We start from the raw sequence: 12,670 nt of genomic DNA, 5'->3' as shown, positions 1-12,670 counted from the left end.
GAAAAGTAACGAAAAGTTATTTTTCAAGTAACGGTAACTGTAACGAGTTACTTTTAAAAAGCGATAACTGTAACTGTAACTAGTTACATTTTTTACTCGGTAACGAGTAACTGTAACTAGTTACTTTTAAAAAGTAACTTTCCATTCCATTATTAATTTACATTATGTTGCAATTATATGAGTCAATTTTTATACTCTTTATATACATATATTATATACTTCGCATTTAATTAAATTAATTAAATTAAACAATAATATAATATATAATTGAACTATTATGATTCCATAACAAAAACATGCAACATTATGATTATGGTAATTACAGAAATTATTACTTGAGAAATACCTACTTTGACTATGTATATTTACATAAAAAAGATCTACTTTATAATATAATATATGTATATGTTATGTGGCTTAGAATATAAAATAAAATCAAAACAAAGAGCATATAGCCACAGCGCTAATTATAATGAGCGAATATCCTTTATTCAAAATATACGTTAAAGTCTAGACGTTTCGGTCTATTTTAGACCATCATCAGTTAAAATTGTTACAATTAAAAATATTATAAAGTCATATAATTATCGCAAGAGGATAGTTACGCAATCTGTTGTTCTCGCATTTTTTATGATAAAATGTTATTACGTGCTTGTTCCATTCGTCGATCGAAATTGGAAATCCTTTTGTATTGTTTAAAACAGTTCTTTTTTAATGTCAAGTGCTTCTAACATTTGTCAATTTAATGGATCTTCTTGTGTATTGTGAATGTTCTATTTTCTTTGTTTGCACAGAATTTCCCACACACAAATGCTGTGATAACATGATTAGAATCCTCTGTTAAAGGCAGCAATTGACAGACCTTATAGATTTTATTTTTACGTTTTATTTTATTTGTGAATCGTATGAAGGATCTTAATCAAATGATATCAGTGTTCAAATTCCTTTAAACCTCTTTTTAAAGATCTACTTTATTAATATTGTAAATAGCGGGAAAGTACATCTTATAATTAGTTTAATAGTGCAAATGTAATGCAAAAATCATTTAAGGAGAATTAAGTTAGAGCCGTTTTTTGTTTGCCAAAATAAAAAAGTTTCAAGATATACAAATTGTACATCACATTAAATGGCTATTCAAGTGGTATATCGTTTATCTTGGGGAAACATCAGGAATATGGGAAAATATAAATAATCTAAATACGATACAATAATGCATTGTATTGTATTTAGAGTCGATCAGAACATGACAGAGTTTAAACGTTATTCTCTTTTAAGATCTTTGTAATTTGACGAGGTTTTTCTATATTTAATTTAATTTATTATTGGAGACTAATTTTAAGTGATAATGTTTTTTTTCCTTTTTGTACCATGGTTCCGCTTGATAACATAATTTCGCTACCAATAAGCATTGAAACTTCCTTGGCCGTTAAATTGTGTTTCCTGTCGGATACTGTGAGATTGATTGTTAATCTGCTAAGAATGACTATAAAATGTATAGCCGAAACGTCCGGAAATATTAAACGTCGATGAAATCACGGAAATATCAATTGTTGATGTTTATGTATTATATGTTTTAGTAAATGTTTATTCAATTAATTGCGCGCTTCTTACCGCGCTGACTCCTATTTGCCGATTTTAATTTTTTTCGTTTTATTAAGAATAAAATAATTTCACGAGCGTTAAAAGTGTTTAGTAACATGTCTGTGTATTTTATTCCTATGCTTTCAGTATAGTGATTTTAATAAAGTAGTGCTACAGATTACAATGAATACAATAGTTACACATTATATGTTATATAATTATGGGGTCAAATTGCACGTTTTGTGGAATTTTTCTTTTCAAACACAAGTGTTTGCATGTTTAAATAATACGATCCTTATTGCTCAATTCTTGTCTTACTTTTTCAATAAACAATATTAAATTCTAAAAACCGTCAATGTAACAACATAACTAATACGAATACGAAGCCTATAACAGTCTAGCTTAGATCTTAATTACTTATATATAATTTCGCGCAAAATTTTTCAATAAATGTGATAGCCTAAATATGACAGATTTATTTATTTTTGATAACAATTTCTTCCATGTGTCCGACGTTTCCCCAAGATAAGTGATCCCATGTATCCTTTAAATCCACTTGAGTAGCCGTTTAATATGATATACAATTATACAATATAAATTGTATATCTCGGAACTTTTTTATTTTGGCCGAAAAATGACTCTAACTTAACTTATCCTCCTTTTGTTATTTTTATTAAATATAACGTTATGTATTGAAAGTTACTTCTCGAACGTGTTCTTGCGTTTTCTACTCTAATATTGTAAATAATTGTCAAACTTGCGTATGAATCTTTCACCTTCAGCAGCGACCGGTTTCTCAAACGTTATGCGGTGCACTGCAAAAGGAACCGAACTGTAAATGCCTGGTGCTAACAGTTCTTATATATGGCTGTCTTGCGGCAATAACATGGTGCAGATGTGCCAACGTTACCAAGGTACGTAAAAGATATTTAGAAATTTGAATTGAGCAGTAATGAGCGATGGGTAAATATATAGAAAAGGGGAGCCACCTCCGATGATCTTGACCTTGACATACAGCGACCGCCACCTAAAACCTGCGGGAGGTTATTCAGAGTCATGACCTTGACAACATATGTCAAGGTCAAGATCATCGGGGGTGGCTCCCCTTTTCTATATATTTACCGTGGATTGAAACGTCGAATTGTTTTGAATCGATTATTCAAATATTTCCTATTATTATCTAAACCTTGTTAAATCTTGAAGATTTTAGAGTATTTATACATTAAAGAAGTTTTAAGAGCTTTAATTTTATATTAAATCTTAAAAAAAAATTTTTTTTAATAAAGAAATATATGCCAAATGCATAAAAAATAGAATGAAGTCACAATAATTGGTGCGATCCCTTTATCCTAATAATTATAAAAATCTGTTAATTTTAACAATAAGAGAGAGATACATATATAAACAATATTAAATCTTATAAGACCGTGAGAAACGGTATCAAACGTTTCAGATATTTGAATACTTATAAAGAATGTTTGGATACAAAGATTTTTTAATTTTTTTTTAAGAGAGAGTATTTTATAATATATAAAACTTTTATAATTTTTTCAATTTTGAGACTTAAAGAATTAAAGTCACATGTATATACATGAATGATCGTCAATTGTATGTTTGCTCAATGGGTCTGTTTTTTGTTCCTGCACTGTCTGAACTAGTACACATGATGCGATAAGTTAAAGTGAAACAAATATGTTTGTTTCATTTTAACAATTCAGACAGTGCAGGAACAAAAAACGGATCTAATGTAGGCTTGCATTAAATTTTTACTCCACGAGCGCTACAAACTTCAATCATATAAAGAATTTTGGATTTTAAGTATAAATTCAAAATAATTTAAATTTTCATATGATTAAATTGTTAAAAAACTCAAAAGGAGCATTCAATATATCAATTACATCTAATATCTTATATATGCACTACACGTACCTATACATATATGTAGGCAAATTCATTGTGTAAGCTTGTAAACAAAAATTCTTCCTCTTGTTTCTCAGATTATGGTGAACTACACTAAATTTCCTATTAAAAGTACGAGACACGTATCATCGCCCTGTGATGACGGCTATATATATATTCCGGTACGTATATCAGGGGCAAGTATGAAAAGGAGCGACTCTTCTGTTTTCCTCCTCTTTGTTACGAATTAACCCTGTGTATATTGTTTCCTTAAAAAAAAAAAAAAAAAATTATTCGATGTGTGTGTGAGAAGTAATATCGACTTTTTTCGCTCAATTTTTTCACACGCTTAAATGCACATCGAGCTGCTCCCTTAGCTCTTTTATCATAATCTTAGCCTTTTTCCCTCTTTTTATCGTACAGGTAGCATTTATGGGGATGCTGTATCTGGTTTATCTGGTAGAGTGCTATCACTCGCCAATCAGGATCGATCTATTACACGCGGAGAGCCAGGACAGCGTGCTATCCAAATTGGTACAGCTAAAGATGGCACAGCCGCGAATATGGTGGAAGGCAGTTTCCTATCACTATGTGCGCAGGAAACGACAAATCACGCGTTATAGGAACGGAGATAATTATATCACCACACAGGTGACGCGTCGCTTTACCTTTTATCGGATAAATTTTCCTCTTTAATTCTTTCAGGCACGAGCTCGTGAAATATTTACAAAAGTCGTTTAAAAGATTAAAATAAAAAGACTAAAATAGAAAAGAACTACTTTTATGATAAAAGATTAGAAATTTAAAAATATAAAAAAATAAAATTTTAATTAAAAATTTTTATTTAAAAAAATTGATGAACTTTATATATATCTACTTTGATAAAATTATAGTATCGAATAATTCGAATGATAAACCTTAATTCGAATGATAAATCTTCTGCTTTAAAAAGTGCGATTTTATGTAGATATGCTTATCCATCAGATGTTTCTTATTCTTCTTTCCCTCCTTCCATCCAAATTTCAATATCTTACCGCAAATGCCTTTTACGTTTTTATGAAATGTAAAATATCAGGATACAAGCTTATATTCAGAACGCACTTATAACGGTAGGGCGGCTGACATATGCTATAGTTTACATTACGCATACTATAGAATTTTCGAAGATAAAAGCAGGCTTAGCGCATGTTAGACGTCATTGAAGAAATTGAAAAATTAGAAAGGTAATTTACAACTTAGTATTTGAAAAGGAGGATTTACATTTGAGTGATGAGTATTTAGTGTAAATGTTGGTCGCTTGCGTATCCACAATGTCCTAATTTACATCGATACTTTTATCAAACAGTAACTTTCCACTAAATTATTGTAAATTAGTTGGTACGAGTATATTAGATCTTGTTTACACCAAACATTTAATACGCGTGCTAATCAGAAACTTTCTATTAAATTATTTTAATTTTGGCATTGCATGTATAAATATATACACGATATGGTTATTTAATTAATCTGTAGATTTGTACACCATTATTTAAATGTATTGCCAAAATTAAGATAATTTAATAGAAAGTTACTAGTTAGTGTGCATATCAAGTGCTCGGTATAAACGAGGACATAAACGATCGATGTAAACTAGGGCAATACATGTAATGACGCGTTGTTACAAATCTTCAATAGATTTTAATTATCGTTCGTTACTCGTTTAAAAATTAAAAATTAACAAATAAAGGTTTAAAAAATCTCGCTTTCGTGTGCAATTAGCTTATAACACATTTATTTTCTTTTCATAATGACGGCATAAAGAAGCTTCCAGTTAAATGGGGAAAGTAGAAAAATAGAAAAATAAAAAAAAAATTTGTATTTTTATTTCGTATAAAAAAATTTTAAAAAGAAATTCTCGTTTATATTTGACCCACCCTCGTATTATGTTTTGTCATGATGACAAAAATCAAATTTAAAAAAGAAGCAGTGGACGCAAGAATCTGCTATACAATTATAATTGAATTTGTCATATCGCTGACATACTGTTAACATTTTGTCTGGAGTATCACCGTTCTGTGTCTAGACTCTTTGTATTAATTAACGGAGTAATCTTGTTTAGATAGAAGTTTTTTTTTTCATGGTTTGTAGTTCTAGTCACAGGTTGACGCTATATAAATCTCAGACCGAAACATATTGAACTGACGGATAATATAGGCTGCGTTCCGTTATGCACTGCAAGTACTGAAAGTCTATAGTATACGTAACGCGAACTATAAATTTTCAGTACCTGCAGTGCATAACGGAACGCAGCCATAGTTGACTGCAAACTGTTTTCTGAAAAACTTCTTCTGAACCGTGCGCTTCTGTGGGCATTTATTTATACTCCGAAAAACATTATGGCCGGAATCCATAGTCCATTTTTAATCTCAAGATCGTTTCAAGCAATGTCTTAAGAGGCTAATATGGTTCTTCGATTGGTTCAAGAACATCTCGAATCTTAAGCAACGTCTATGGGTTCCGCCCTATCTTTTCCTTTGTCTAGAGATTATTATTGTAGTGTTATATGAGTGATTTACGATTTTTCTTACAATAGAAATCAAGAAAATTGTTTCTAATTATAAATAATTATCGTTAGCTTTTTAGAGATATATTGAGCGCGAAATAATTGTCATCGATCATGAGTGCGATGCTGGATAACGATAAGCAGACGGCCTACTCTTAAAATGTGATTTAAAGTGGAATTATTGTTAAGTCTGAATGAGACATAGACCTTTAATATTTGCTATTGTGTGACATAGATATATATTTTTTATGTGATGCTATTAAACTTTTTCGTTAAAAGGAGAAATCTCCCATGATCTGTCCATTTTTAATAGATTGTGTTTCCATTTCTGCATTTATTGCCTCTAGTCACATCTAGCATTAGTGGTATTTGACATTTTTTCTGATTAACATTTATGAGTTTTGACGAATTTTTGTTTAGATGCTCGAATTCTTTCATATCTATATAAAAAAAACAAAAATTCTTTAAATTATTAACCTATGATTGAACTCAATCTTTACAAAAGCCATCAAGAATTGCGATAAACAGATTCTTTTAGAAAAAAAGAATCGTAGAATCTACAGAACGTAACAGGACAATTCGTAAAATTCTTTCTTTTGACAGCAAACGAAATCTTTTTAATGTTAATTGGATCGATCATAATTGATATCGCAATAGTAAAACAATTATTAAAAACGTGTTTGACAAATCTCTTCTCACTCTCTCGCTTTACAGATTTATTACGAAAGGGTGAACACACACTCAGCTACCACTCACTACTATTACGATTATTGCGGAGTAAAAGATATCAGTAAAGAATTGGTACTTGAGGCCAAGATACCAATTACGAAGATCACGCTTACCAAGGGTTTTGCATTTTCAAACATAAGGTCCGCTACGGAATTTGAGGAGGCACGATCACGATTTTTCGCCGAACAAGTAAGAAAATGTGTGTGTGCGTGTGCGATAATTGTTGGGTGTTTTTCAATTGTAAAATCACTGAACACTTGTTTCAATCACAGATTGCCGTAATCGTTGACACAATACTAGACAACCGTACTCAGCCCGAGGGCTATTAGTCAGCTATGTAAACTTGTGTTTCTTTTAGTGACAATTTACATGTTAATATTTGTTGATCGTATAGTGACTATAAATCTAAAATACTATAATAATATATAAAATAAATCGTAGTGACTATAAACTGGAAAACGTTAAGTGGATGGCTGGCATTTTTGCTTTTTTTCATTCAGTATAAACGGAAAATGAGTAATTATTAACAATAATATTTAAATAAAAAAAAATTATGATTATCGATTATTTTGGTAATTATGCTCTGAAAAATTAGACAAAGTTCTACGGAATGCAACTTTTTCAATTTCTTCGTGTACCTTATAATTCGATGGAGGATGTTCAATTCAATTGTTTTATGTCTTTTCGAAGTACTTGCTATGTAATATAATAATTTTTTTTCAAATAAATTAGGGACTTATCAATATAAAATAGTTTAGTTATTAATGGATCCGTATAAGTTTGTAATATTAGAAACTTACGGGTGTTATTATCAGAATCACCATAAAACCTTTTCAATTTTTTAATACGTTTTTCAGGTAGTGAAAAGCGTATTAACATGAGAAGGAGGAAAAAAGAGAAAAAGAGATGTTTTAATCTCGAAAATAACCAATGAGACTTACACTTTCAGGAACTTAATGATGACTATATGGAAATGAGAGAAGGTCTTGATCTTGGGTACAATGTTAGCACGATGCTAGTTGCCGTTCTCGGTAATCCATGGTTTACGAATCACTATATTTATTGGAGTCTGAGTGCTCTACTGCTTAGCTGGCCGTTACGAGTAATCATCGAATACAAAACACAATACGCCGATTATCAGGTAAAAACAGTCTTGGATGGAGTTAAACAGAAGGAATTTTTAATTTAATACTTTTGTTTGAAATTTTATCATTATAAATTTTCAACACACATAATAATTTCTTTTAAGAGGAAAAATGCCTATATTACACTGTCAAGCCGGATCTGAAATACTCAAATTATTTGATATAAATTTATGTCTATCTACGTAATCATTCAAATTGCACGCCGAATTGATTTTTAATATCACAAATTAAACTGACAAGCAACTTAACAATTTAATATTCATAGGTATCTTGGAAAGATCTTAATAACGTTGAATAACATACCTATCAAAAGATACGGTAGTGTCTCGACACTACTCGTAGTGACACCCATGGTGTAAGTAGAAAGGTGAACCATTCCGATGGATGCGCAGTAAATTAGAAGTAGTGGGGGGCAGTCGCAATCAATCACACTTTGAGCTTTTATGCGAAATCTTCAATATGGCGCAGAATAAAAATCTGAACAGCGCTTCGAAAACGCTTTACACGCGCGCTGCAAAAAAGCTCAAACCCTGATTGGTCAAGATCTCAAATCTCTGCCATTATGCGCAATGGTTCACCTTTCTACTTACACCACGACTAGATCTCAAGCAACAGCTGAACGGATCGAGTTAAATAAATTAACGATGGGGATGTTCATACAGAATGCAAGATTCAGATTCAAGGTAACATTTTTTACGAAAAGATTATTCACAGATTTTAATGTTATTCAGCATTTATAAGATCTTTCTAAGATGCCTATGAGCATTAAATTATTAAATCGCTTATTAATTTGTGATATTGTTACTGTAGCTCAATCGCACGGAAAAAAAAATAGTTTCGCTGATTCAACAAGGTTATAAACAACTCACTTCGCGAATTCAATATCTATACCTAAGAAAATTTGAGAATTCAACAAAGAAATTATGTCCGTAAGCAATATCAGTACGCTCATAGAACAAACTCATCTTTCTCATCGGTTTCAATTCATCTTTATTATTATCATTTGGTACTTAGAGAGTGCAGATGTGTATCTACATTACTTATAAATGAGATATAAAAAAATTTTCATCACTCGTGTGGAACATATTTTTTTTTAATATACATATAATAATAAAATCTGTAAAAATAAATACAAGAATCCTCTGTTAGGTTACCAAATTGTTTGGTGTAAATTACGATACACCGACTTCTGGTGAACCCATTCATGCATCTATAAGCCAGCTAAGCCAGCCAGGTTCATACATGTTGGCACCCAGTTATAGCGAGGCGTTATTGATGGAACCAGCAACAACTCGCAATGAGTCTGAACAAAGACAAGAAAATTGGCAAAACCGAGAGGAGATGAATGTTGCGACTGATATAGTACCCAGTTACTCTGAGGCACTTCTTTACGAATGTGCCGAACAGTATGATAATCGGAATACGACCATGAATAATGCCTACGCTGGATGCACAAATAGTACGATATTACGCAGCGCGGACGATCCGATGCAAATACTTCCGCTGATGCCATGCGAATGTCACTGCCCTTGTCCGTGTCATGGGAATGCGAACGAATATGAGATGAAGATGAATGAGCGCAGCTACATCGAGATTGCAACCAGCAGAGATCACTTGCCAACGAGTACCCAGATTGGTGATACTTTTGAAAATGAATTAGCGACGCTACGGACGACGGCAGATGGTCGATTGCATCCTCCGGCAAATCCAGTAGCTTCCTCGAATAATCTCCAAATTGAAGCATCTCCGAGCAGATGCAGCAATTGCGGCAGGATTTCCGCCAGCACGCAAACTATTAATGCTGACACCTTTCCCCGCATTGTCGCTAGGAAAAAGTCTAATGAAAGCTCTCAGACTACATCGGCAGATTTCATTCCCAACATGATATCTGAAAGAGAACATCGGACTATACTCCGCGACATCTCTGAACCTAATTTGAGATTGCAATCGGAACTGGCGAATACGTATCCGAAGGAGAATGTCAGAAGTCTGGAGAACATATTAGAAAATGAAGAAGATCTACCAGGAGCTGGCAAAGCTAGCTGTGTTAACGTAGAGATGATTCTTCTACATGAAAGGCAATATCCCGAACGCCAGAGGAGATTTCCAGTTTCGCCTTCATTGACTCATCATCGTTCTCTTTCCCTCGACGAAACGACAGTTTCTCCGAAAAATTTGAGCACTATTCCAAAAACCGAGCCGCGTAGCAGGATCATGGTGAATCCTATATTAAATGAGGCTTGCTGGAAGTTACCAAATTCGAAGACATACTATTGCTTAAAGTCGATTTTGAAGCAAAATAAGCGCAGGTATACACTTGTGACTGCGGATGAATTCCAAAATTTCACTGAACAAGATGTTAATCGTGGTGTTGACTATCTCAACAGTTCTGGTAGAGGCGAGAAGGGTAATAATGATGTTCGAATCGATAAATTGGTCGATCATTCACACTCGAGAGAAAAATTAAATCCCATCAGAAGGAGAATGCCATCCTTCGAAGAATTTAGGTCGGAAAGAGATAAAATGTATATCAATGATCAAAAACAGGAAAGCACTAGGTAAGTCTTGTTGTCAGCCTAATAATTTTGTCATATTTCATTTTGAATGATTGACAATATTTCTATGTTTAATTGCTAATATTGTATTATGCTGATATTATTTACTGCTTATTAACATTTGCGCTGTGTTTTGTTTCTGCTTACTCATCACATAATGGCGTATTGTGGCTGTATTGTTATTAATTGGTAATCACCTCATAATTATTGTTAACTATCAACTTGACGCGATATTCTGTTTACAAGTATATTCTTTTGTATTTTATTCAAGCTCGTGATCTTTTAAATTAAGTTTTTAAGTTATGATTAAAATATATTTCCAATTCTTAAAAATTTATTAAAATGTATTTAAATTATAATAAATTTATTCTTTTTATAATTTATTCTTTTAATTATTTAAAAAATAAAATACCATTTAAAATAAGAAAAGTAAAAGAGAGAGAGAGAGAGAGAGAGAGAGAGTTTAATGTTTTTTATATTTTATGTGCTTTTATTTTGTATCTCTTTTTACGGGATAATTTTTAATTTATTTCCGCCAAAGTTGGAAGTTAACGTTTACAGTGACTTGGAGTTAAGGCAATTACTGCTCACCGATAATAGAGGAATGTCGTGTAATATTTGAACATGACATTTACGTACCATTTCTAATAGTATAAAATAATCAATTGCTATAACTCCAGAATACTACAGCATATTTGTGCAAGTGATATAAATCGATCCTATCTTTATAGAACGCTCATTTTTGCCAGTCCGATACAAGAAGTCTTCCCTGGCGATCCTTTCGGCGGCAAAGATATCGTGCCTGTGAGAAATTTGAGGGAATGTAGCGTCAGAGAGGGTGATTCCGCGAACGATTCGGCAATGCTTATTCGGCCAAATCGATCTTTAACTGTTCAAGATGCAAGATCCCTTCCGATCGATTGTTCAACTATGAATTTATTGCGGCCCGATAGTATCACGTATTCATTGCCACACATAACGCATTCTTCATGGAATAACGGGCATGAAAGAAAACTTCAGTATCTTTTACACAATAGATATCCATTCGAGGCAATGGGCACTTCCGCTAAAGTGGAAGAGACGTCACGGGGACATCGAAACGACGTCTCATTTCTTTCTTATAACAGGTTGCATTCTGAACGAACAAATAGATGGTCAACAAGCTCAAATGAATACGATGATAGATCTCGCGAGGGTCATCCGAAGTATTTGTCGAATAGAAGACGCCAGGCAGCTGGTTTAACCAGATCACTCACCGAAAGGCGGCCGAAGGTCGCTCGTCTCAATAGGAACTTCCGAAGAAGCTTCACAGGTAGAATGGAAGATTATAGAATGGAAAACGCCAAACGAACAAATTTCAGCATCGAAACATCATTGTAACAAGTACATTGAGTTTTGGATGCCAATTGCATTCGTCTCGGTTATATGTGATCGAAGTAAATTTTTTTGTTGTAGAATATTTCTCTAGATTGTCAAGGAAAAAGCTTATAATGTTACATGTTTGATTGTGATAATTAAATGTCGAATGAAAGATTATCTTTTCATTTTGTCATAGCTTTAAGGTTTACAGAAATAACTATACAAAATGTCTAAAAAAGTTTGCGATTCAAAATATTATAGCAAGAAAGTTTTCGAAAAAATCAAGTAAAGAAATTATTTGTTATTTTAGGCGGTAATTTTTTTTATAAGTGTTTAAATATGATCATTACAGACTACGTTTAAATAGTCACCTGTCCAGAATCGCAGAGATTAGTGATGCCAGAAAATGAAAAGTTACTTTTTAAAAGTAACATGTTACTCGCGCCCGCGCGTTATCGAGTAGAAAAAATAACTAGTTACCGACTTTTAGAAATAATTCGTTATAGTTATCGTTACAAAGTAACTCTTGACAAAGTAACTCTTTTTCGTTACGTTTTTAAAATCAGTTTAAAAAATGTGCTTTGGTTATTTTTGGATATTTTTATTTAAATGTTAATAAAAGCAATATACAATAATGACACTCTAGCTTTATTTTTTAGTTTTTTCTTAAAAACATAATTTAATTCTGAAACCAATATGCAGCAAACTGTCAATGAGATATCTATCCGATAATGTTTACATAGAAGTATAAAAGTATATCAGTGCCATATTAGCATTAAAATCTAATCTAGACTATAGTCTAGGGGCGGCAAACTTAGGGGGACATTTTTTGAAAAAAAGTTCTAAAAAAGTAACGTTTT

General features: G+C 32.3%; 1 protein-coding gene across 3 annotated transcripts in view; it reads left to right on the top strand.

The window, feature by feature from the left end:
• The window catches only part of LOC108775544 (uncharacterized), a 19,306-nt gene extending 7,475 nt beyond the window's left edge, over window positions 1-11,831 (top strand). For 2 of the 3 annotated variants that reach the window (XM_018541947.1, XM_018541946.1), the window contains exons 3-9: window positions 2,364-2,495; window positions 3,579-3,662; window positions 3,904-4,131; window positions 6,737-6,940; window positions 7,701-7,892; window positions 9,046-10,454; window positions 11,201-11,831. In XM_018541947.1, the coding sequence (XP_018397449.1) occupies window positions 2,364-2,495; window positions 3,579-3,662; window positions 3,904-4,131; window positions 6,737-6,940; window positions 7,701-7,892; window positions 9,046-10,454; window positions 11,201-11,831 (2,880 nt within the window). The remainder of the gene's footprint in view (window positions 1-2,363; window positions 2,496-3,578; window positions 3,663-3,903; window positions 4,132-6,736; window positions 6,941-7,700; window positions 7,893-9,045; window positions 10,455-11,200) is intronic. The other variant, XM_018541948.1, reaches the window with a different exon arrangement.
• Window positions 11,832-12,670: the final 839 nt, after the last annotated feature.

This window comes from Cyphomyrmex costatus, unplaced genomic scaffold (genome assembly GCF_001594065.2).
Source record: "Cyphomyrmex costatus isolate MS0001 unplaced genomic scaffold, Ccosl1.0 scaffold30, whole genome shotgun sequence".
Classification (NCBI taxonomy): domain Eukaryota; kingdom Metazoa; phylum Arthropoda; class Insecta; order Hymenoptera; family Formicidae; genus Cyphomyrmex; species Cyphomyrmex costatus.
This window is presented reverse-complemented; position numbering and strand designations above follow the sequence as displayed.